This window comes from Oncorhynchus gorbuscha, linkage group LG22 (assembly GCF_021184085.1).
Source record: "Oncorhynchus gorbuscha isolate QuinsamMale2020 ecotype Even-year linkage group LG22, OgorEven_v1.0, whole genome shotgun sequence".
Classification (NCBI taxonomy): Eukaryota; Metazoa; Chordata; class Actinopteri; order Salmoniformes; family Salmonidae; genus Oncorhynchus; species Oncorhynchus gorbuscha.
In genome coordinates this window covers 8,996,635-9,023,127 of record NC_060194.1, presented here as the reverse complement: position 1 = coordinate 9,023,127, position 26,493 = coordinate 8,996,635, and the positions used below count along the sequence as shown (strand labels likewise).

At 42.2% G+C, this 26,493-nt stretch overlaps 2 protein-coding genes across 3 annotated transcripts in view; one reads left to right on the top strand and one right to left on the bottom strand.

Moving 5' to 3' along the window:
- The first annotated feature begins 7,714 nt into the window (after positions 1–7,714).
- Positions 7,715–26,493, top strand: part of LOC124009154 (ATP-dependent zinc metalloprotease YME1L1-like) — a 54,484-nt gene continuing 35,705 nt past the window's right edge. Inside the window, exons 1-3 of one of the 2 annotated variants that reach the window (XM_046320679.1) lie at positions 7,715–8,012; positions 23,741–23,872; positions 24,249–24,429. In XM_046320679.1, coding sequence (XP_046176635.1) covers positions 7,980–8,012; positions 23,741–23,872; positions 24,249–24,429 — 346 coding nt within the window. In that variant the 5' untranslated portion in view covers positions 7,715–7,979. The remainder of the gene's footprint in view (positions 8,013–23,740; positions 23,873–24,248; positions 24,430–26,493) is intronic. The other variant, XM_046320678.1, reaches the window with a different exon arrangement.
- Positions 19,517–21,776, bottom strand: LOC124009155 (serine/arginine repetitive matrix protein 2-like). Its single transcript, XM_046320680.1, has 2 exons — positions 21,637–21,776; positions 19,517–20,690 (listed from the first exon to the last, which is right to left on the bottom strand). The coding sequence occupies exon 2, from the start codon at positions 20,631–20,633 to the stop codon at positions 19,722–19,724; it is 912 nt and encodes a 303-aa protein (XP_046176636.1). The 5' UTR covers positions 20,634–20,690; positions 21,637–21,776; the 3' UTR covers positions 19,517–19,721.

Sequence of the window (26,493 nt, the reverse complement as noted above, 5' to 3'; positions counted from 1 at the left end):
ATTGACCAACAGTACTCATGAATCCACGCCACTGCTGATGTCATTAAACCATCAATACGAGTTAAAGTCACCCGCACAGCTGATCTCAATCGCAACCATTATTGGTCACCTCATTACTGCTCCCTAAAAGATGTCGGTGTTATCCTTAGACCTGCTTTCAAGATATGTTCACCCTCTGGTTGGTATTGTATAATCGAAACAACTTAGTCTTTTTTTTAAAGTGTAAGGGTGATTTATTTATTTGAGAAGCATTCCGGAACAATATAAATAGAGCTTTTAATTGTTTACCACGGCAAATCTACCGTGGTAATTTACCTGACACTTTGTATGAATGGGAACTAATGTTGGTGTAGGCTGCTGACTGTTATTACTTTATTTGTTTCCTATTGATGTTATCCAAAAGTGTCTGGTATGGTCATCTCTTATCAAGATCGGGTGTAAATATAAATGGACTGTCCTTATTTGAAAGGTGTAACTAAATCAAGTCCATCTGGAGGATTTAGTTATTTGTGCCAGAAGGGCGCAGGCCAGAATAAAACCGACACCGATATGGTAGGCCTATATCTGAAGGCAGCAGCCCTAACCGCTAGACCAACCCAGGTTACAATATATATATTTTTTTATATTATGTATTATATTATATTTTTTTACACTATGTCGTAGCCTAGTGGAGACCAATATCTATCTTGTGTTATGTAAAATGATGGTTGCATTTTTGAATGTTGCAGTAATAAGATCTAGGCCTAGGTTTAAGTGAGCGAGAGAGGAAATGATTTTGTTAGCATGCCCTGATCCCAATGACTCGACTGCCCCCGCATTTGAGAGAAAGAGAACTGCTCTTTTTAAGGGACTCACAAGGCTCATTTGATTTTCCTGGTGCAGCAGGAAAACTATCAATGACAAAAGAGTGATCAGATTAAGATTCAACATCTGTAGCACTCTTGAGTTGGGCGTGTGCAATCAAGTGCACCTACAGTATATCTGTGGTCTCATTTCAATAGAGTAGGCTATAGCCTGTGTGTAGGCCGGAGAAGCACAGTCGTTATATTTCCAAGGAAAATAACTTCTTAAATAAGATTAGGTTGTAGATAACTATATTGCCTATAAATAAATATTTTCTACACTGTAGAATAATTAGTGAGGACATTAAAACTATAAAATAACACATATGTAATCATGTAGTAACCAAAAACTGTTCAACAAATCAAAATATATTTTATATCTGAGATTCTTCAATCTAGCATAACATTTGCCTTGATGACAGCTTTGCACACTCTTGGCATTCTCTCAAATATCAAACCAACTTTGTTCTAAAACGCCTTAAGACGTCACGTCTCATCTTATGTGTCTGAACTGTGCTTTAGAAAGTAGCTCGATTTATCTTTCTTCATATAGGAATTGCATCTATTTCCCAATTGCCTGAAAAGCTGGCAATCAGCTACAGTCAGGCCTGATTTCTCATCATAATGAGATCTAAAAGTTCTATGGAGAGCCAATGATTTTTTTAAATGTTAATTGCAAGGTAGTTCGATTCGGCCAAAGATGGTGATAAATACTGACTTTGGTGCGGCCCAAAACGCATACCGTAAATTCTGGGCCCAAACTGTTGCTTCTCTCAGTCCGTGCCTCTCGCCTCCATAGCTAGCCTCGTTGAGAGTGAAGTAACGGTTTTACACAACTGCACATGTAGATGCAGCAGGTCAACATCTATCTTATACTGCCACCTATTGGTCGAGCGAAATAGTGCCATTTGTGTTTGTAGAATTTTAAACCTCGGAAACTATTTGGGATTGTGCTGTATTTGGTAGTCTGTACAAGTACAAAATTATCACGAATGCGTTTGATGGGGGCGTGTTTGTCTTTCAGTGAGATAAAAATAGATTAGAAAAGTTTTAGAGCAGATTCAGGGTCAGGCGTTTATTGGTATGAATCTTGTCTGAAGACAGAGCTGAGCGATTTCCACTAGATGGGCCTGCTGCAAAAGCAAGATACGCAAATATATCGTAAAAATGAATGAAAACAAAAATGTGGTTTTTGGTCTTAATTCAAGGTTAGGGTTAGCAGTGCGGTTAAGGTTGGGGTCAGGTTTAAAATCAGATTTTATGACTTTGTGGCTGTGCCAGCTAGTGACTATCCTGCAGAGCCTCCAGTACATGTGTCATTCCAATAAATGCCAAATTGCAACCTTTTTATCAGGGCTAGTGTCATGCCCCCAATAAGACCAAGTGAGACCACCATGGTCTACATTTTGTGTTAATTTTACGACTAGATCGTCTTCTCAGGCTAGACAAGAGGATGCCTCATCCCTAGCAAGAAATGTATGTGCTTGTGTCTAACTATTAATATAGTTCAAATATATATTTTTAAATCTAATATCTTAAAACATGTGCACATTTAACAGGAGGGGTTTAAAATGTGTAATTATAAACAAGAGAAGTGCATTGCCTTCTGTTGGCCTCCTTTGAATTCCATGCTGTCACAGTTACCAGCCCTTTCAAGCTTAACATCCTTATCATTTATCGCCCTCCAGGTTCCCTCGGAGAGTTCATCAATGAGCTTGATGCCTTGATAAGCTCCTTTCCTGAGGACGGCTCACCTCTCACAGTTCTGGGCGACTTTAACCTCCCCACGTCTACCTTTGACTCATTCCTCTCTGCCTCCTTCTTTCCACTCCTCTCCTCTTTTGACCTCACCCTCTCACCTTCCCCCCCTACTCACAAGGCAGGCAATACGCTCGACCTCATCTTTACTAGATGCTGTTCTTCCACTAACCTCATTGCAACTCCCCTCCAAGTCTCCGACCACTACCTTGTATCCTTTTCCCTCTCGCTCTCATCCAACACTTCCCACACTGCCCCTACTCGGATGGTATCGCGCCGTCCCAACCTTCGCTCTCTCTCCCCCGCTACTCTCTCCTCTTCCATCCTATCATCTCTTCCCTCTGCTCAAACCTTCTCCAACCTATCTCCTGATTCTGCCTCCTCCTCAACCCTCCTCTCCTCCCTTTCTGCATCCTTTGACTCTCTATGCCCCCTATCCTCCAGGCCGGCTCGGTCCTCCCCTCCCGCTCCGTGGCTCGACGACTCATTGCGAGCTCACAGAACAGGGCTCCGGGCAGCCGAGCGGAAATGGAGGAAAACTCGCCTCCCTGCGGACCTGGCATCCTTTCGCTCCCTCCTCTCTACATTTTCCTCTTCTGTCTCTGCTGCTAAAGCCACTTTCTACCACTCTAAATTCCAAGCTTCTGCCTCTAACCCTAGGAAGCTCTTTGCCACCTTCTCCTCCCTCCTGAATCCCCCCTCCTCCCTCTCTACAGATGACTTCGTCAACCATTTTGAAAAGAAGGTCGACGACATCCGATCCTCGTTTGCTAAGTCAAACGACACCGCTGGTTCTGCTCTCACTGCCCTACCCTGTGCTCTGACCTCTTTCTCCCTCTCTCTCCAGATGAAATCTCGCGTCTTGTGACGGCCGGCCGCCCAACAACCTGCCCGCTTGACCCTATCCCCTCCTCTCTTCTCCAGACCATTTCCGGAGACCTTCTCCCTTACCTCACCTCGCTCATCAACTCATCCCTGACCGCTGGCTACGTCCCTTCCGTCTTCAAGAGAGTGAGAGTTGCACCCCTTCTGAAAAAACCTACACTCGATCCCTCCGATGTCAACAACTACAGACCAGTATCCCTTCTTTCTTTTCTCTCCAAAACTCTTGAACGTGCCGTCCTTGGCCAGCTCTCCCGCTATCTCTCTCAGAATGACCTTCTTGATCCAAATCAGTCAGGTTTCAAGACTAGTCATTCAACTGAGACTGCTCTTCTCTGTATCACGGAGGCGCTCCGCACCGCTAAAGCTAACTCTCTCTCCTCTGCTCTCATAATTCTAGACCTATTGGCTGCCTTCGATACTGTGAACCATCAGATCCTCCTCTCCACCCTCTCCGAGTTGGGCATCTCCGGCGCGGCCCACGCTTGGATTGCGTCCTACCTGACAGGTCGCTCCTACCAGGTGGCGTGGCGAGAATCTGTCTCCTCACCACGCGCTCTCACCACTGGTGTCCCCCAGGGCTCTGTTCTAGGCCCTCTCCTATTCTCGCTATACACCAAGTCACTTGGCTCTGTCATAACCTCACATGGTCTCTCCTATCATTGCTATGCAGACGACACACAATTAATCTTCTCCTTTCCCCCTTCTGATGACCAGGTGGCGAATCGCATCTCTGCATGTCTGGCAGACATATCAGTGTGGATGACGGATCACCACCTCAAGCTGAACCTCGGCAAGACGGAGCTGCTCTTCCTCCCGGGGAAGGACTGCCCGTTCCATGATCTCGCCATCACGGTTGACAACTCCATTGTGTCCTCCTCCCAGAGCGCTAAGAACCTTGGCGTGATCCTGGACAACACCCTGTCGTTCTCAACTAACATCAAGGCGGTGGCCCGTTCCTGTAGGTTCATGCTCTACAACATCCGCAGAGTACGACCCTGCCTCACACAGGAAGCGGCGCAGGTCCTAATCCAGGCACTTGTCATCTCCCGTCTGGATTACTGCAACTCGCTGTTGGCTGGGCTCCCTGCCTGTGCCATTAAACCCCTACAACTCATCCAGAACGCCGCAGCCCGTCTGGTGTTCAACCTTCCCAAGTTCTCTCACGTCACCCCGCTCCTCCACTCTCTCCACTGGCTTCCAGTTGAAGCTCGCATCCGCTACAAGACCATGGTGCTTGCCTACGGAGCTGTGAGGGGAACGGCACCTCAGTACCTCCAGGCTCTGATCAGGCCCTACACCCAAACAAGGGCACTGCGTTCATCCACCTCTGGCCTGCTCGCCTCCCTACCACTGAGGAAGTACAGTTCCCGCTCAGCCCAGTCAAAACTGTTCGCTGCTCTGGCCCCCCAATGGTGGAACAAACTCCCTCACGACGCCAGGACAGCGGAGTCAATCACCACCTTCCGGAGACACCTGAAACCCCACCTCTTTAAGGAATACCTAGGATAGGATAAGTAATCCTTCTCATCCCCCCCCTTTAAGATTTAGATGCACTATTGTAAAGTAACTGTTCCACTGGATGTCATAAGGTGATTGCACCAATATGTAAGTCGCTCTGGATAAGAGCGTCTGCTAAATGACTTAAATGTAAATGTAAATATGTTTAATGTCAACACAGATGAGAGAAATGATAAGTTGTCTATTTGGTTTTCCAGAGTCCTTTTCACCTGTCCCCTATCACTGTGGTGTTTGCTACTGGCTGGCCTTTGTTCGCTCATTGGCTGGTTCAGATTTACCTACAACAAAAGAGGAGGTGAGTGTCCTATACTGTATGCCATCTGTGCCCTGTGAATTTTTTATATTTTTATTTAATCTTTATTTAACTAGGCAAGTCAATTAAGAACAAAATCTTATTTACAATGATGGCCTACACCCGGACGACGCTGGGCCAATTGTGCGCCGCCCTATGGGACTCCCAATCACAGCCAGTTGTGATACAGCTTGGAATCGAACCAGGGTGTCTGTAGCCACGTCTCAAGCACTGAGCTGCAGTGCCTTAGACCGCTGCGCCACTCGGCAGTCAGTGAATCAGTCATATGTAAATACAGTACCATCAAAAGTTTGGACACACCTAATAATTCAAGGGTTCTTCTTTATTTTTTACTATTTTCTACATTGTAGAATAATAATAATAGTGAAGACACCAAAACTATGAAATGACACATGGAATCATGTAGTAACCAACTTTTTTCTAAAACAAATCAAAACATATTTTATGTTTTAGATTTTTCAAAGTAGGCACCCTTTGCCTTGATGACAGCTTTGCACACTCTTGGCATTCTCTCAACCAACTTCATGAGGTTGTCACCTGAAATGCATTTCAATGAACAGGTGTGCTGTGTGTTGTGACAAGGTAGGGGTGGTATATAGAAGATAGCCATATTTGGTAAAAGACCAAGTACACATTATGGCAAGAACAGTTCAAATAAGCAAAAACAAACAACAGTCCATCATTACTTTAAGACATGAAGGTCTTTCAAGAAATTTCAAGAAGTTTCTTCAAGCGCAGTCACAAAAATCATTAAGCTCTATGATGAAACTGGATCTCATGAGGCCCGCCACAGGAAAGGAAGACCCAGAGTTACCTCTGCTGCAGAGGATAAGTTCATTAGAGTTACCAGCCTCAGAAATTGCAGCCCAAATAAATGCTTCACTGAGTTCAAGTAACAGACACATCTCAACATCAACTGAGGAGATTGTGTCGACCGGTGGAAATCTGTCCTTTGGTCTGATGAATCCAAATCTGATTTGGTTCCAACCGCCGTGTCTTTGTGAGTCGCAGAGTAGGTGAACGGATGATCGCTGCATGTGTGGTTCCCACTGTGAAGCGTGAAGGAGGTGTGATGGTGCTTTTCTCGTGACACTGTCAGTGATTTATTTGCTAAATGGCATATAATGGCATATATTATATTATTATATTATATTATATATTATTATTATATTATATATTATTTAGAATTCAAGGCACACTTAACCAGCATGGCTACCACAGCATTCGGCAAGCGATACGCCATCCCATCTGGTTTCCGCTAAGAAGGAGAGTGATGGAGTGCTGCATCAGATGACCTGGCCTCCACAATCACCCTACCTCTACCCAATTGAGATGGTTTGGGATGAGTTGGACCGTAGAGTAAAGGAAAAGCAGTCAACAAGTGCTCAGCATATGCTAGAACTCCTTCAAGACTGTTGGAAAAGCATTCCAGGTGAAGCTGGTTGAGAGAATGCCAAGAGTGTGCAAAGCTGTCATCAAGGCAAAGGGTGGCTACTTTGAAGATTCTGTAATATAATATATATTTTGATTTGTTTAACACTTTTTTTGGTTACTACATGATTTCATAGTTTGATGTCTTCACTATTATTCTACAATGTAGAAAATAGTAAAAAATAAAGAAAAACCCTTGAATGAGTACAGTAGCAGTGTCCAAATTTTTGACTGGTACTGTATACTGTAGCTAAGAAAGTAATACTAAGTGTATGTTGTGCAGTAAGTTTTTAGTAGCCCATGTGCCTTACCCTAATAATTTGGTCCCTTTCCCCCTCAGAACTTAGTCTACTGTTCTGACTTTGTGGTGCACATGTAGCCTATAGCCTGTTTTAGAGTAATGTAATTTAATATTGCAAGAGCTTTCTTTTGTCTGCTTATATTATATACCCCCATTATTTATCCTACGGTTCTGACTTGGGGTACAGGGAGAATACTGTAGAAACGACCTGTGTTCGGAATTCTGTCTGTACATTTCAAAAGTGCTGAACAAATAGTTATATTGACTACGTCCATCTTTGCTCGCTCATTAATGTATTAATAGAAATTACGGATTGCCTCTTATCCGCTCATCATTCCATAGTTTATACTTCTAAATGTTTATAGGCTTATTGCTTATATAGGTCTATCTCATTAGTATATTATTCATCATTTTAGGCTATGTTGGAATGATTTGATTGTTTTGCTTACTTTGTGTATTATAATTAGCTCATGTGCTTTTCTTGACAAGGAGGAGATACTACTATATAATGTTGTATTTAATTGAAATACTTTAGAATTTAATTCATTCGTATGGAGGTTCTGCCTCTCAATGGCCAATACATAGCATCAGCAATCCAGGGTTTATATGTTTTTACAGTCTGGTATACGTCATTGGTCATGACCCACACTTTATGATAAGATGCCTTAATTTGGGTGAACTATTCCTGAAGGGTTGTTTCTTTAAGCCTTGAGCCAGCGAATTTACTCCGGTTGTCAAAAAGAAAAATATCCGGTTGACCTTTAAAATGAGCAGCTTTCCTCTTGCGAACTTCACAAGCTAAATGGGTGGATCGCACATTGAACAGGAGTTTCAGTAACATTAGCTAAAGGAACACAGACAGAGAAACAAGGAGAATTCGGAAAGGAACGTTGAAACATATTTGTTGGCCTGTCTAAGAGCGACATTGGAAATGTTTTCCTTGTCAACAACAGTCCAACCACAGGTAAGAAAGTAGCTAGCGTTAATGTAATAGAGTAACTAGCTAGCCATTGACATTGAGTGTTGAATGTTTACCAGTTAACGTTAGCTAGCCATAGTTGTGCAAAGCTAACCTTATCTCTGTCAGTCGTTTCTTCTCATGAGATAGTTATTGAGCAGTTTGGAAGGGATATGTTGTCAATTTCACCAGGGCTTTAAAATATACTTTCACCGGCAAACGTTAACTAGCCTAGGCTAATGTGTCTGCCGCTGCAGCAAAGCAGAAATGCTAGAAACTCAGCACTGCTCTCTTCCTGGGTAATATCAACAATCTAGCTAGCACAGCTAGAAGTCAAAGTTGTATATACAAGCCAAGAGTTGCATACTTCTGCAGACCCAGAAACATAATCAACTTTTCAATTGTAGCTAGTTTATGCTATTATTGTAATACCAGGTGGATAGCTTGTTACATTGAGGTCAGTGGTCTGCAGAACAGTATCACGAGTTGTTATTTTGGTGCTGCTATTAATCTCTGGTGGACATATGAAACGGCGAGAATCTGTCAACGCTCACGACGTGTAATTATGAGCAGTAGTAGTTTGTGGTTTTTTTTTTCATTATTTGGACGAATCAGGATTTGGCAAAGGCGGTGCTTAAACTAGTGCGGTGGTTTCCAAGCCCTTGTGCAGACGATAGACGGATTCTTCAGCCCAAGGAGTTGACATATGACGCCTCCTTGCGGCCATGTTGTAAAACCACACAATCAATTATTTCGACCACATCTGAGAGGCTACCCCAAGGCTGCGTGCTAACGGTTCCTAAAACTAGTTGATTCATCACCACAGTCCATTTATGTGCTGTATTTGGTTGCTCTAACAAGGTAGAAAAGACAACGGGAAAATACGAGATAAGACTCAAGAACTGTCAGAAAAGCGAAGAAACCTTTTTGCCCGTCAAGACCTGAACCAACTGGTAAGTCCAATTTCGAGTTTCGCTGCTAACAAGGTGTTCACAACAAGACTATTAAAGTCAGCCAACATTAGCTAGCTAGATAGCTTGTATTCTCTCTTACATAGGCAGCGCGTGAGTTTCAAGTTTTTGGGACCCCCACCCCCCCATTTGTGACAAAGGCTTGATTGCATGCATTTATCATTGCATTTGCAGTCTGATGTAAGCCTACTATTCCTAATGTGATGAGTAGATTGGATAGTCATAATTTAGGCTATTAATGAGCGCGTAGGCCTATAGGCTATATCAGAGGAGTTTCTTTCCATTGCAAAAAATGTGTGTTTTGTTAAACTTTTCATGCAATTCCACTACACTGACTGGAAACATTAGCAGAATCAGAATAGGCGCTGTAAACGGATAAATAAAAACGACCTTGTCTTGAATGCAACCATGTAATCTTGGTATTTGAAAAGGGGTCATGGCTAGAAGGGAACCAGCAAATTAACTTTAAAACATATTTTTTTATGGCATTTTAGCTTACCCTTTTCCTAACCTTAACATACTATGACAAGTTAAATTTGACATTCATTTTACAAAAGCTGGATCCCTTCTAGCCATGACCATGAAAAAGGGGAGACACAAATTGTACAATATGACTACCATATAGAGTCGTGGCCAAAAGTTTTGAGAATGACACAAATATACATTTCCACAAAGTTTGCTGCTTCAGTGTCTTTAGATATTTTTGTCAGATGTTACTATGGAATACTGAGGTATAATTACAAGCATTTCATAAATGTCAAAGGCTTTTATTGACAATTACATGAAGTTGATGCAAAAAGTCAATATTTGCAGTGTTGACCATTCTTTTCAAGACCTCTGCAATCTGCTCTGGCATGCTGTCAATTAACTTCTGGGCCACATCCTGACTGATGGCAGCCCATTCTTGCATAATCAATGTTTGGAGTTTGTCAGAATTTGTGGGTTTTTGTTTGTCCACCCTCCTCTTGAGGATTAACCACAAGTTCCCAATGGGATTAAGGTCTGGGGAGTTTCCTGGCCATTGACCCAAAATAGTGTTGTTTTGTTCCCAGAGCCTCTTAGTTATCACTTTTGCCTTATGGCAATGTACTCCATCATGCTGGAAAATGAATTGTTCATCACCAAACTCAGAGGATGTGTTACCATTCTTTATTCATGGCAAAATTGTAAGTGAGCCCACTCCCTTGGCTGAGAAGCAACCCCACACATGAATGGTCTCAGGATGCTTTACTGTTGGAATGATACAGGACTGATGGTAGCGCTCACCTTGTCTTCTCCGGACATGGTTTTTTTCTGGATGCCCCAAACAATCGGAAAGGGGATTCAGAGAAAATTACTTTACCCCAGTCCTCAGCAGTCCAATCCTTTTGTACCTTTTGCAGAATATCAGTCTGTCCCTGATGCTTTTCCTGGAGAGAAGTGGCTTCTTTGCTGCCCTTCTTGACACCAGGCCATCCTCCAAAAGTCTTCGCCTCACTGCGTGCAGATGCACTCACACCTGCCTGCTGCCATTCCTGAGCAAGCTCTGTACTGGTGATGCCCGGATCCCGCAGCTGAATCAACTTTAGGAGACGGTCCTGGCGCTTGCTGGACTTTCTTGGGTGCCCTGAAGCCGCCTTCACAACAATTGAACCGCTCTCCTTGAAGTACGCGATGATGACTGCACTTATTTCCTTCCAGGTAACCATGGTTGACAGAGGAAGAACAATGATTCCAAGCACCATGCTCCTTTTGAAGCTTTCAGTCTGTTATTCGAACTCAATCAGCATGACAGAGTGATCTCCAGCCTTGTCCTCGTCAACACTCACACCTGTGTTAACGAGAGAATCACTGACATGATGTTAGCTGGTCCTTTTGTGGCAGGGCTGAAATGCAGTAGAAATGTTTTTGGGGGATTCAGTTCATTTGCATGGCAAATACAAACTGAGGTAGCAGACTTTGAATTAATATTTGTTTCATTCTCAAAACATTCAAAAAAAAAAGTGATAGTCTAACATCAGGTATGCTTTTTATTTGTTTTACTGTAGGTTCACCAGCTGATCTCTATCAAGACACCCATGTTGACTGGATTCAACTACGAAGATGAGCAATGCTGCAGCATCAGTTTCTCCTTTACTAATTTGTCCTTTTCCAGATATGAAAGGAGACATCCCTCAGTTACAGTGCATTTGGAAAGTATTCAGACCCCATTACTTTTTCCACATTTTGTTACATTACAGCCTTATTCTAACATGGATTTAAAAACATAAATCCTCATCAATACCCCATAATGACAAAGTGAAACAGGTTTGTTACAGGTTACAAATTGTATAAAAAATATCATTATTCAGAGCCTTTGCTATGAGACTTGAAATTGAGCTCAGGTGCATCCTGTTGCCATTGATCATCCTTGAGTTATTTCTGCAACTTGATTTGAGTCGACCTGTTGCATTATTTGGAAAGGCGCACACCTGTCTATATAAGGTCTCACAGTTGACAGTGCATGTCAGAGCAAAAACCAAGCCATGAGGTCGAAGGAATTGTCTGTAGAGCTCCGAGACAGGATTGTGTAGAGGCACAGGTCTGGTGAAAGATACCAAAAATTGTATGCAGCATTGAACAGTGGCCTCCATTATTCTTTAATGGAAGAGCTGGGCCCCCGGCCAAACTGGGCAATCGGGGAAGAAGGGCCTTGGTCAGGGAGGTGACCCAAGAACCCGATGGTCACTCTGACAGAGCTCCAGAATCCTCAGTGGAGATGGGAGAATCTTCTAGTAGGACAATCATCTTTGCAGCACTCCACCAATCAGGCCTTTATGGTAGAGTGGCCAGACTGAATCCACTCCTGAGTAAAAGGCACATGATAGCCTGCTTGGTTTTGCCATAAAAGCACTTAAAGGATTGACCATGAGAAACAAAATGCTCTTGTCTGATCAAACCAAGAATGAACTCTTTGGCCTGAATGCCAAGCGTCACGTCTGGAGTAAACATGACACCATCTCTACGGTGAGGCATGGTGGTGACAGCATCATGCTGTGGGGCTGTTTTTCAGCGACAGGGACTGGGAGAGGGAAAGATGAATGGAGCAAAGTACAGAGAGATCCTTGATGAGAACCTGCTCCAGAGCACTCAGGACCTCAGGCTGGGGTGATTGTTCACCTTCCAACAGGACAACGACCCTAAGCACACAGCCAGAAAAACGACCCTAAGCACACAGCCAGGACAATGACCCTAAGCACACAGCCAGGACAACGCAGTAGTGTCTTCGGGACAAGTCTCTGATTGTCTTTGTGGCCCAGCCAGAGCTCAGACTTGAACCCAATCTCAGGGAAGCACAAATACATGCTCGTCATCCTCACCAGGGTCTTGACCTGACTGCAGTTTGGCGTCATAACTGACTTCATTGGGCAAATGCTCACCTTCGATGGCCACTGGCACACTGGAGAAGTGTGCTCTTCATGAATGAATCCCGGTTTCAACCATAACGGGCAGACTGCATGTATGGCGTTGTGTGGGCTAGCGGTTTTCTGATGTCACCATGATGCCCTATGGTGGGGTTATGGCATAAACTACAGACAATGAACACACTTGCATTTTATCAATGGGAATTTGAAGGCACAGAGATACCTTTACGAGATCCTGAGGCCCATTGTCGTGCCATCTGCTGCCATCACCTCATGTTTCAGCATGATAATGCATGGCCCCATGTCGCAAGGATCTGTACACAATTCCTGGAAGCTGAAAATGTCCCAGTTCTTCCATGACCTGCATACTCACCAGACATGTCACCCATTAAGCAAGTGTGGGATGCTCTGGATCGACATGTACGACAACGTGTTCCAGTTCCCGCCAATATCCAGCATCTTCGCACAGCAATTGAAGAGTGGGACAACATTCCACAATCAACAGCTTGATCAACTCTATGCGAGGCAAATGGTCACACCAGATACTGACTGGTTTTCTTGTCCACACCCATACATAACTTTTGTTTTTAAGGTATCTGTGACCAACAGCTGCATATCTGTATTCCCAGTCATGTGAAATCCATAGATTAGGGCCTAATGAATTTATTTAAATTGACTGATTTCCTTATATGAACTGTAACTCATTAAATCTTTGAAATTGTTGCATTCATTTTTGTAAAGTGTAAATGCAATTGTGTTTTTAAAAGTTTTTGCCACGATTAAAAAAAGCTTTTTATAAAGAAGACCGGCTTCATCAGCACGACACACCACTTAGCAATGAGCTGGAGGCAGTATGTATTTTGAAAACATATAGCTACTTAACTAATTTTTTGAAACCTGAACGTTTTACTACATGTTTTACCTTGCTTTTAAAGTAGCCTAGGCAAAATCCGACCATATCAGGGAATGCAATTATTTTATAAAGATTCCCATATGCCATTGAAACCACTAGGCTATTTCTCTCATGTTCTATTGGTTTTCAACGTTCATTGTCCTGTAGCCAAATGCACACTTGCATGTTCCATACTGCCTAAATAGTGGTTTATCAACATTTTAAGCTTAAACGTTCTGAGCTGTTACGTCAGATTATGGGTAGCCTAGTGGTTAGAGCGTTGGACTAGTAATCGAAAGGTTGCAAGTTCGAATCCCCGAGCTAACAAGGTACAAATCTGTCGTTTTGCCCCTGGACAGGCAGTTAACCCACTGTTCCTCGGCCGTAATTGAAAATAAGAATTTGTTCTTAACTGACTTGCCTAGTAAAATAAAAATGATGTACCTTGGCCTACTGGTTGTATGAATTTGGGATCTATCGTCTCACAGCTGTCCCCAGAGTGTTTGGGCTGTCTCTCACGACAAGCTGACCGATTGACATAGGGAAAGCTTCCCCTAGCTTATGGACGCGGCGCCTAAGTAAATTGCCAAACTGATATAGCCTAATTTAACCTACAGTACTCCTGTCTATACATAAATAAAATAGGCTACTAAAGCATGATTTGGGCACAGGGGTTCTAATGATGGAAGCTAATGCTTCCCCTAGCCTTAAACAAAAATAAGCTGTGGATTGTTTTAAATCACATGGCCTACAGTCCGGAAGGAAAGGCAGCGCGCGCAGCAAATACTTAATAGATAATTGTTGAGTTGCGACTGTCCGTGAAAAGTAGAGGACCCGCCAGCCAGGCATATCGCAATATAATAAAATAAAATAAATTGTGGGAAATACGAAGCCAAAAACTTAAATACGAAGCTAACTCAACTTAATTGAGTGAACAGTAGGCCTATCTTATTGGCACCAGCGAGTGCGCACTGCGCATGTTCACTCTATCATTGTTAGGTCAGTGCCACTTAAGTTTGTTTTTAGACAATATTTTCCTTCTTTTAGGCCTATTATATGATATGTTTGTCAGTGTCAGCAGATTATGCTACCCTGTCATATTAAAAAAAGATTCTGCTCATGTCTACCAGTCATAAAGTGTAGTAGAATAGCTTGAAATGTATTTTTCCTGTGCGAAGAAAGAAGAAACGTATGTTATAGCCCAGGGCTATACGCGCTCAGTCATTCATTGAACAGACTTTTTTTTGCAAACAGTGAATGAGTTCTATTTTTAGCCTGGCTAAATGCAGTGGTTAAGTGCGCTGGTTAGCCGCGGGAAGTGCGCTGGAGGAGCGGATTTAATTTAAATACATTTTCCAAAGTTATAGAATTACTACGCTGTTCAGAAACAAATGAAATCATTCAGAATAGTCTACCAGGAGTATGCCTATAATTTATCCAGAGGACCAATGGCAACTTAAAATTAAAATTTAAAAAAAAAAGCCTAGCAGGCCTCCGGAGTGGTGCAGTGCTTGAGGCTTCGCTACAGACCCAGGTTCAATCCCAGGGAGTGTCACACCTGACCGGGAGACCCATGAAACGAAGTGCACAATTGGCCCAGCATTGTCTGGGTTAGGGGAGGGTTTGGCCGGAAGGGATTTCCTTGTCCTCGGTGCAGCTGCATTTCGGGTTAAGCAAGCAGTGTCAAGAAGCAGTGCAGCTGGTAGGGTCATATTTCGGGGGACTCATGGCTCTCGACCTTCCCCTCTCCCGAGTCTGTAGGGGAGTTGCAGCGATGGGACAAGATTGTAACTACTAATTTGATATCCTGAAATTGGGGAAAAAAGGGGGTAAAAGTACCAAAAAATTGCCCCACTGTGGATTGTGATTGTAGCCCAATCACAAGGCATATAGCCCGGGAAAGCTCGGCAAATCTGTCAGTGAACAGTATGCAGCCAGAACAAGCTTTTCGCAATATTTCAAATACAATTGCGGGAAAACACAGGTTGGAAAGCAATTGGCTCCTTATGAGAGATTACTCAAATCTGACTGTAGGCTACCGAAATATTTGATCACACCTAGGCTGATTCTCAGTGCCATTCTGAGGTATTAAGAAAATCTCCAGTCATAAAATGACTGAACACATTTCATGCAATTCTAAAAGGCCAAATTCTTCCCGGACCCAATAATAAAATAAACAAATAATCCCCAATGTGTGCAACTTCTAAGTGCCTCTAGGCCTACTTTTTGTTTCAGCATCTCCTGATTTACAATTTAAGCATTGCCTAAATTATGACGGTCCAATCTACTCAGCACATTACAAATAGTAAGCTATTTTGCATAAGTCTGCAAATGCAATGATGCATGGAATGCTTCATTATAAAAGTGAAATTTTATGGTGAAAAATGCTTCCCCAAACTTAACTCATGCACCGCCAACTATGCATAGACTAGTGATTTTGCTGTTCGTTACTCGTCTTGTTGGCTTAGGAAAAGTAAATGTGGACAGTTGGGTTGTGTCTACACTTGATACTTACATGCGACTTCTGCTACCAGAATCGAAGATTGCATTGAAAAGACCGGTCTAGACGCACAAAAGTCACTTTATGGTCTGATTGTGTTCAGATCTGGCTGACCACTTCAGGAGGTGGAACCTTTTGCAAGCCCTTTTGACATTACTGTATCTAGCTAGCATCAAAGCAGTAAGCTACTGCCATCAGTTATGTTTACAATATGTTATCTATTCCACTATAGAATGCATACTGGCATTTGAATATAGCACGGGAAAAGCCAATCCGGACAGTGTTAACATGGTAGACACATTTAAATGTAGGTGTAGAGGCATGACGCCTTCGGAATTCCATGATCAGAATATTAAAGCTGCATGAACTGTCAAGTCTAGACAAGGCCTTATTCTAACATCTTCACAGTGCGCAATAAGGACACGCATTAAAGCATTGTTGACTTGATGTTCGGTTAAGAATAATTACCATAATCTAAATGCGTTCATCCACCTCTGGCCTGCTCGCCTCCCTACCACTGAGGAAGTACAGCTCCCGCTCAGCCCAGTCAAAACTGTTCGCTGCTCTGGCCCCTCAATGGTGGAACAAACTCCCTCACGATGCCAGGACAGCGGAGTCAATCACCACCTTCCGGAGACACCTGAAACCCCACCTCTTTAAGGAATACCTAGGATAGGATAAGTAATCCCTCTCACCCCCCCTTTAAGATTTAGATGCACTATTGTAAAGTGACTGTTCCACTGGATGTCATAAGGTGAATGCACCAATTTGTAAGTCGCTCTGGATAAGAGCGTCTGCTAAATGACTTAAATGTAAATTTAATGTAAATGTGATTTGTCATTATGAGCACCATGGGTGTACGTTATGTTCTTATTTTTCAGAGTAAATAACTCGGACACTAGTTTAATTCTTCCCAAAGGGTCGTTACAACTGTAATTTAGACGATTTCACACAAGCACTGATATTTAACCCTTTCTCCTAGGCCGAGTCTCCTCCTCCAGTCTCGATCACTCCTTAGTGATATTTATTTAACATGTAATTCGATACACTCGAAAGCCAGAGATAGATACTAAATAAGCCTTTATTGACATTTAAAAACCACTTGTAATAAAGTTTAACATTTTATTGCAGTAAACTTACAATTTACACACTCTGAAAACAACTCATTCGTGTTACCTTCAGTGGTTTCACAGACCTTGTTCTGGATTAATCAGAAATTCCCCTCAACCTAGACAATCACAGACCTACCAGAACTGCTGACATGGATCATTTAGGATTTGAAAGATGGGCTCAAGCTACAAAGCTGTATGAGAAAAGACCAAATTAAAAACAAATGCATTGCTCTACTAACTCAGTGACAATTAGCCCGATTCAGAACATGGCAGATTGCACGACCCAAATGTCACTTTTGGTACAGTATTATTGCAATATGAAGGGAACTCACTCCAACCAAGGTGCATGAATTGAGGAGCAAACTAAAGTAAATTAATACAGCTATAAGCAAAAACATAGTAAAAAGGATGAATAAACAAATGTGAAATGTACAGTGGGATTGATGTACAATATGGGAAGATACAGTATCTCAATAGATATCCTCTAGGCTATACAGTGGCAAGAAAAAGTATGTGAACCCTTTGGAATTACCTGTATTTCTGCATACATTTGATCTATTAATTTAAGTCAAGACAAACACGGTGCTTAAACTAACACAAAATATTGCATTCAATATAGACGAGTATTGCATTCAACATTCAGTGTAGGTTGGAAAAAGTATGTGAACCCGTAGGCTAAAGACTTCAAAAGCTAACTGGAGTCCAATCAATGAGACGAGATTGGAGATGTTGGTTAGAGCTGCCCTATTAAAAATTAACCTCACAATTGGAGTTTTGCTATTCACAAGAATTGACTGATGTTAACCATAGCTTGAACAATAGAGCTCTCAAAAGATTAAGAATCATTGACTTGCATAAAGCTGGAATGGGTTACAAAAGTATCTCAGAGCCTTGATCATCAGTCCAAGGTAAGACAAATAGTCTATAAATGGAGAAAGTTCAGCACTTACTACTCTCCCTAGGAGTGTCAGTCCTGCAAAGATGACTGCAAGAGCACAGTGCAGAATACTCAATGAGGTTAAGAAGAATACTAGTGTCAGCTAAATACTTAGAAATCCCTGGAACATGCCAACAACTCTGCCGAGTCTACAATCCGTGAAACACTAAACTAAAATAGTGTTCATGGGTGGATACTATGGAAGAAGCCACTGCTGTCCAAAAAAAAACATTGCAACATGTCTGAAGTTAGCAAAAGAGCACTTGGATGTTCCACAGCGCTACTGGCTAAATATTCGGTTAACAGATTAAACCAAAGTTGAGTTGTTTGGACGGACGGAACATAACACTATGTGGAGAAAAAGGCACAACATACCAACATCAAACCTCATCCCAACTGTAAAGTAATGGTGGAGGGAGCATCATGGTTTGGGGCTGCTTTCCTGCCTCAGGGCCTGGACAGCTTGCGATCATTGATGGAAAAATGTATTCCCAAGTTGGACATTTTGACAGAGAATGTAAAGGCTATCTGTCTGCCAACAGAAGTTGGGTAATGCAAAAGGACAATGACCCAAAACAAGTAAATCAACAGAATTGTTTTAACAGAAAAAAATACACCCTGAACTCAAGAGCGGTTCACACCCAAGAATATTGCTGAACTAAACAGTTTTTTAAAGAGGAATGATCCATAATTCCTCCTGACCGTTGTGCAGGTCTGATCCACAACTACAGAAACCGTTTGGTCGAGGTTATTGCTGCCAAAGGAGTCAACCAGTTATTAAATCCAAGGGTTCACACTTTTCCCACCCTGCACTGTGAATGTTTACATGGTGTGTGAAAATAAAGTCATGATAAATTGTGTTTTAAGCAGTCTATTGTTGGATGAAGATCAGATCACATTTATGACCAATTTATGCAGAAATCCAGGTAATTCCAAAGGGTTCACATACTTTCTTGCCACTGTATAATGCAGTCGGTCAGTGGCAGAGTTTAAATTGACAGGTGGATACATAAAGGAATGCATTTATACTCGAATTTCAAATGGTCAAGAGTTCATGATATATAGCCCAATACATGTAGCCTACATAAACGTGTATAACATTTGTCCAGGGTCTGTGAAACCAAGTCATCCACAACTATAACATTTTTGTAATCAACCAGATTTTATGACAATGAACACATTAAATGTCAAAAGAAAATAATGATTAAAAACAGACTAAAATCTAAAAATATCTCACAAGCTGTCCTGTTTTAAATGTTACTCCACTGGTTATGTCAAAGTAGGCCTAGTGATCAGGACTCACAGTCAACAAAAAAAAAACTACTTAAGTCTAAACCATAAAATGATCTGAGGAGTAACATTGATAAGCAAACTACAAGGATTCAATTGGTGAACAAACCCCTCAAGTTGTGAAACTGTACATTTTAATGTAGAAATTTGAGAGATGTTGGGTTCAAATCAAATGCATTTGTCACACGCTTCATAAACAGGCGTAGACTAACAGTGAAATGCTTACTTGTGGGCCCTTCCCAACAATGCAGAGAAAGAATTGGAAGTTGCATGGTCCAGGTCAACAATAAGGCTAACCATTTTAACCCCATAAAGGTGAAGAATGCAATCAGACAAGCAAAAGTACATTATCTATATTCATAACTGAGATCACCCCAATATAAAACTGCATTATCAGATGAGCTCATATCAGCAATTATACTGGACCCCCCCCCCCCCCCCCCCAAAAAAAGGAAAAGAAAAAAACAGGGCAGCTATGAAGTGGGGAGTACTTGCTCTGGTCGGGCTGTCGCCAAACATCCTGCTTATGGCCCCAAGAAAGCTACTGCAGTCACTGGGGATAACTGGCTTCTTGGTGTCTTCTGTATATTCATCCGCTTTCCTCCATTCCCCTTTCTGGTTTCACTTTCCTCAGTTCACCTTTCCCGTTTCACTGTCCTCTTCGACTGGAGGAAATCCTTCCTCGCTTTTTTCGTTGGAGTTGCAGGATCGTTTGACTGGAGGTTCACTGTTGGCCTCATCTTGCTCTGCCTCGATCTTATCTTTGTTTGCTGCACTAGGGGGACGGCCCCTTTTCCGTGGGGGACCATCATAGATGGGGGGGTTGGGATTGGGGGGTTTCCGCAAGTGAGCACCCCTTTTGTCCTCAGACTTGCATGGGCGGCCTCTTCCTCTAGGCTCAGTGACTGGTGGGTCATTGCGGGGATGGATGCGTGGCCTTCCAAGTGGCTTCAACACTCTTGGCTGACTTTCCAGTTTCTTTCTCTCCTCTTCTTCCTCGGGTGTTAGGATCTTCTTTGGCCTACCCCTTTTTGATTTAACTTTAAAGGGCCGGCCACACTTCTTAGGGGTGGGGTCAACCACTTCACTGGGTTGGCCTGGCGACGGCTTGCCTATAACCTTCAGCATCTTGGGTTTTGTGAACACGGATCCTTTGGCCCTTCCCCTCTTAGGTGTTATGCAGCTAGCACCTAACCTGGAGGTTGATCCTTTTGGCTGATCTTTTTTAGGTGTTGTGGTGCTACTATTAGACAAGGCTCCACTTGGCCTACCTCTTCCCTTCTCGGTGACTGATCTTTTGGGCCTACCCCGTTCCCTCTTAGATGTTCTGGAGCTACCGTTGGATAAGGCTTGATCTGATTCAGAGACGAGTCGGTTTTTGGGGGGCCTACCCCTGCCTCTCTTAGGGGTTGTGTGGCTACCATTAGACAAAGCTTCATCTGACTTCTCTTCGCTGCCAGCCACATCCACCTGCACTTCTTCAGACTTGGTTGCCTCTTCCACCTGCACTTCTTCAGACTTGGTTGCCTCTTCCACCTCCATTTTAATCTCCTTTCCCTCTATTCTCTCAACCTGGCTCTTTTCAGATGGACCTGTGATCTTCAGGGGCGCAAAATACAGTCACATGGTTACTTAAAACAAATATTCTTCATGGCTCCCTCCATTGCTTTGAAAACCTAAATTCAACAGGTTGTATAATTAAGAGAAACAAAATGGTCAAGAATTGATAAAGCGAGCAGAAATTTACCCTAAATGTGTGATTTTGTTTAGGCCTATATTGTGTCAGTTAATTCCTGTTCCACCGCCGGACATAATTACTCCGTTTTATCGAGGGGAGCTAGTCAGGCATGTACACGTAATGCTGAATTTAGTGGCATGCAAATGGAAATTTATTGCAATATCACGTTTCCAGCCCAGAACCACGTTACCCTGATGAGACATGGGCCGAATTGACTTCAATAAAAACCGTAAGCGAAAAGAAAAGCCTACTTATTGCAACCACCGAACGAAAATAAATTGTTGAGATCAATGTAAAAGACACCAGTCATGAAATGGGCTAGGACTGCAGTGACGCTGATACAAACAATTGATATTAGTTATGACAATGTACATTTTTAAATGGCCACAAATACGTTTGCATGGCACGCGTGTTGGTATTTGTCCACTTTGTGTAATCCCACCCCACACAAGGACACTTTTTCCACAAGCAACAGCATGATGAGAAAATGATTATGGCAGAAGACGGGTTCTTCTAACGCACGTTTATCTTCAGTTAGCTAACGTTATCTAGCGCTACTGATATTAGCTAGCTACCAAGAAGTTAGTCTAATAACGATATTTGAACCCACATTACACAGCAAGCTCGTTCATAACGTCACTAACTAGCCACAACAGTGCCAACAACATTTTAGGCTAAACAAAGAAAAGCATACACGGCAATGATGATATGATATTCTAGCTAGCCAACTAGCTAGAGACGCATGCTGTTAGCCTTATTGCTAGTTGACGTCTAGTTGAATAAAAATACACGGTATTCATGCATTACCTTGGGGAGAAAACCTTATTATCACCACGATGGTTTCTATGTCGTTGTTTGTAGCTACTCCGTCTGAGAATAATAAGTAACAAATCTTTATCAGCGTCTCGTCAGCAACAATAATAAAACATTTCCGGTCACAGAATTTCGAAAATTTTCTAAATAAAGGTCCCCCACGTAATAGTACACTAGTGTCAATAACCTGTATTTGTTCATGATGTATTAATAATAATTGTCTAAACATTAATAATGATTCATGTGTCAATATTTAAGTTACATTTGCATAAATGTGGGTTTTTAAAACATGTTCCAAGGCCAAATAAATGCCCCCAATGGAAATCGCTGTATGAAATACATATTGGCGAATAGAGCAAATGTTATTCTATGTGCAGCAGTAAAAATGTTGTAGGGAATACTCAGTGGGATCTGTAGAATGTATATAAGGGGTCATTTCATAGTGCATTGAATAATACCGTGCTGCTGGCCTTTTAGTCCAACCATTGTACTTGTGCATGTGACAATAAAACTTGAAACCTAATTTGAAACCTAAGATGATCAATTTGATTAATTAACTTCATTGTGATATTTGTTATCAATAAAATGTGCTTTCTTGGGCCAACTTTACTTGCATCTCTCTTGACTTTTTGAATAAAAATATTGTGTGTTGTATTTTCTTCCAAAGTGTCCACCAGATGGAAGATTCTAAGATATGTCTTTTTAAATTCTAAAGTATTTTGGTATGACAATATATGTGTCCTATGACACAGTGCTATACTTGAACCGTATAGGGACCTTGTTACCCCATTTTAAGCTGTTTGACCACAGTAAAAGACCAGCGTTCTTCGCTTTTTGTTCAAACTCACCCTACTGAGCCTTTTTCACCCCACTTTAGCTGAGACCGGTAGTGGAGTCCAATACAGTGTATTGCATTGGGGACTATGGAGGCGGTGGAGTAAAAATCCAGCAACAGTCCGTACGACACCATCCCCTAAACATATTTGGTTGGTGGAGACCCTATTGAGTCTTGCACCTCACTTTAGCTGAGAGGTGTAGTAAACATTTTCCTCTACAGTCCAATATGTATTCCTTATACAGTGAACTGCATTGGCAGCTATGTCCTGTTGCATGGGTAAATAGTCACAAACTCTGAATGACCAAATGATTTGTATTTATTAGCAAGAGATGGCAAGACAACTTCTGGGCACAGCACATAGTGTTATGGTTTCACAGAGCTAGGATAAAACGCATGAGGCTTTAAGACACTAGTGACTAGGCCATATTATCATCCAGGAATACAACTCAAGCAAACTGGAAATAAATTATAACCGTGATAGGATCTGTAAGAACCAAGACACACATTTAAGCATAGCACCAGTCATACACATATCATAAAATTACATATTAAAAACAGCCATTTCTCATTGTGCTCCATTTTTTATAATATTATTTATCTTCTATAAAGTAGTCATTCTCTTTAGTTTAGTAGTTATCATTTTGTAACAATTTGAACATTATGCACCATGACTATGCAAAGCAGCAAAAAAATATCAATTTCGTATCATGCACATAGCGTTTTAACGCAGACCTTTATTTTGAAGGCACAACCGAAAGTCTTATTGTTGCTGCCAATAAATTAATCAAATCTTTGCAGCTGTATTTAAATGTGCAACTGCTTCCGGTCAACCAAGGTTCATTTAACTAAGGGTTCTGCTTTTGCAAAATTCTACTTTGTTCTTATTTTTCTTCTGTGGGCTATGATGGCGGTTGGCATAATTTTTTCTGCTCATCGTATTTACTATAGTATAGAATATACTGGCCATTGTTCAATTATATAATTTTACTCCATAATAATAACAAAAAACACCCAGAATGTATATTCACTCATAAATGCTTTCTGCTTCTCGTTCCTTGTTTACTTCCATCTTTCCTTGTTTCTTTACTTCCTTTTTATATAGTAAGATACAATACTTATGGAACAGCCTCACTTTGTTCATGACAGTGTTCGTGTTGTGTGGACAAAGGTTTAAATTGGTCTTGCCCATTTTGTAGTTTTATACTCAACAGGAATTAGTGTCTTTGAACGGATGTCATCCTGTTCTGTGTTTCCTGGCAGGTCACTGTCCCCCTGAGTCACCTGATCAACGCCCTCCACTACCTGAAGAGCTCAGTGGGAAGCAGCAGCAGTGCCACTGCTAAACCTCCGCAGAAACAGCATGCCTCAGAACAGGACTTGCATAGTAACGAGGTAAACACACACGTGACCTACAGATTATAGGCTTGCCAAGAACCAAGGCAAAGCAGCTTGCAAATACTGCTCTGTGTCAGTGGTCATGGGCAGCTTAGTATATATGGTGAAGGTGCTTTCTGTATCTACAAGTGTCCATGTATCTGTAACCTTATAAATGTGTGAATCTTTTTGATATGTAATATGATTTGTGGATTCAAATAAAGCATTTAATGTGTGTGTGTGTGTGTGTGTGTGTGTGTGTGTGTGTGTGTGTGTGTGTGTGTGTGTGTGTGTGTGTGTGTGTGTGTGTGTGTGTGTGTGTGTGTGTGTGTGTGTGTGTGTGTGTGTGTGTGTGTGTGTGTGTGTCCATCCCTGTTTGTGCTCGTATGCGTAGCCCACATGGAGCCTGAGGGACCTGGGCCTGTCTGACCTGGGCGTGCGGCAGCTGGACGAGATAGTGAGCGGTGTGTTACCTCGTCTGAGTCAACAGGGTGTGCCGACCTCATCCAGCCCCAGCCAAAAGGCCTGGAGGACCTCCCACCTGTCCTCACAGTCATTCTTTCACAACAAGCATGGTGAGGCTAAGGACATGCCTATTGATAATGAAGTCTATTGGAACTTTACTGCTGGTTGGTGATTATTACAAAAACATAAAGGTTATGTTTAGCACGAAGATAATCTTAGATGAATGCTGACCTTAATGTTACCCGTAGGGATGTGCATATTTTCCTTTCAAGACGATTCAATAAGTATCTAGATGCATGGGCTCAAATACGATACAGGAATGATATGTTTTAGAGAACGAATCAATGCATTTTCAGTTTGATAGGATGCACTAACATTTGTTGCATAAACACATTCATTTTCCATTCTAAATTAAAATCTGCGGCTGATTGAGCCTCTGAGCTGGGCCTCTGAGCTGGACCTGTGTGTGTGTGTGTGTGTGTGTGTGTGTGTGTGTGTGTGTGTGTGTGTGTGTGTGTGTGTGTGTGTGTGTGTGTGTGTGTGTGTGTGTGTGTGTGTGTGTGTGTGTGTGTGTGTGTGTGTGTGTGTGTGTGTGTGTGTGTGTGTGTGTAAATTATGTACCGTATGTCTACGATGTATGTAATATGTTGGCACCTGAGCTGAGCCATAAGGAAGATTAGGCATCTACCACCCCACTACCACTATCAGATTATGGGGGACAATGTAGCCTGTTTGGTTCTGACATCCCCATCACCCACTAATTCACTTATTTTGGGTGATTTAAGTGTTTCCACTAGTAATGTATCAATATTTATCGTTGACAAATTAGCTATGACATGAATATACAGTGGGGGGCAAAAGAGTATTTAGTCAGCCACCAATTGTGAAAGTTCTCCCACTTAAAAATATGAGAGAGGCCTGTAATTTTCATCATAGGTACAGACAAAATGAGAAAAAAAATCCAGAAAATCACAATGTGGGATTTTTTATGAATTTATTTGCAAATTATGGTGGATAATAAGTATTTGGTCACCTACAAACAAGCAAGATTTCTGGCTCACACAGACCTGTAACTTATTCTTTAAGAGGTTCCTCTGTCCTCCACTCATTACCTGTATTAATGGCACCTGTTTGAACTTGTTATCAATATAAAAGACACCTGTCCACAACCTCAAACAGTCACACTCCAAACTCCACTATGGCCAAGACCAAAGAGCTGTCAAAGAACACCAGAAACAAAATTGTAGACCTGCACCAGGCTGGGAAGACTGAATCTGCAATAGGTAAGCAGCTTGGTTTGAAGAAATCAACTGTGGGAGTAATTAATAGGAAATGGAAGACATACTTACAGACCACTGATAATCTCCCTCGATCTGGGGCTCCACGAAAGATCTCACCCCGTGGGGTCAAAATGATCACAAGAACGGTGAGCAAAAATCCCAGAACCACACGGGGGGGCCTAGTGAATGAACTGCAGAGAGTTGGGACCAAAGTAACAAAGTCTACCATCAGTAACACACTACGCCGCCAGGGACTCAAATCCTGCAGTGCCAGACGTGTCCCCCTGCTTAAGCCAGTACATGTCCAGGCCGGTCTGAAGTTTGATAGAGAGCATTTGGATGTTATCCAGAAGAAGATTGGGAGAATGTCTTATGGTCAGATGAAATATAACTTTTTGGCAAAAACTCAACTCGTCGTGTTTGGAGGACAAAGAATTCTGAGTTGCATCCAAAGAACACCATACCTACTGTGAAGCATGGGGGTGGAAACATCATGCTTTGGGGCTGTTTTTCTGCAAAGGGACCAGGTCGACTGATCCATGTAAAGGAAAGAATGAATGGGGCCATGTATCGTGAGATTTTGAGTGAAAACCTCCTTCCATCAGCAAGGGCATTGAAGATGAAACGTGGCTGGGTCTTTCAGCATGACAATGATCCCAAACACACTGCCCGGGCAACAAAGGAGTGGCTTCGTAAGAAGCATTTCAAGGTCCTGGAGTGGCCTAGCCAGTCTCCAGATCTCAACCCCATAGAAAATCTTTGGAGGGAGTTGAAAGTCCGTGTTGCCCAGCAACAGCCCCAAAGCATCACTGCTCTAGAGGAAATCTGCATGGAGGAATGGGCCAAAATACCAGCAACAGTGTGTGAAAACCTTGTGAAGACTTACAGAAAACG

Coding starts and splice junctions, on each gene's coding strand:
- LOC124009155 (XM_046320680.1), bottom strand. CDS start 20,633: ATGGAGGTGGAAGAGGCAACCAAGTCTGAAGAAGTGCAGGTGGAAGAG.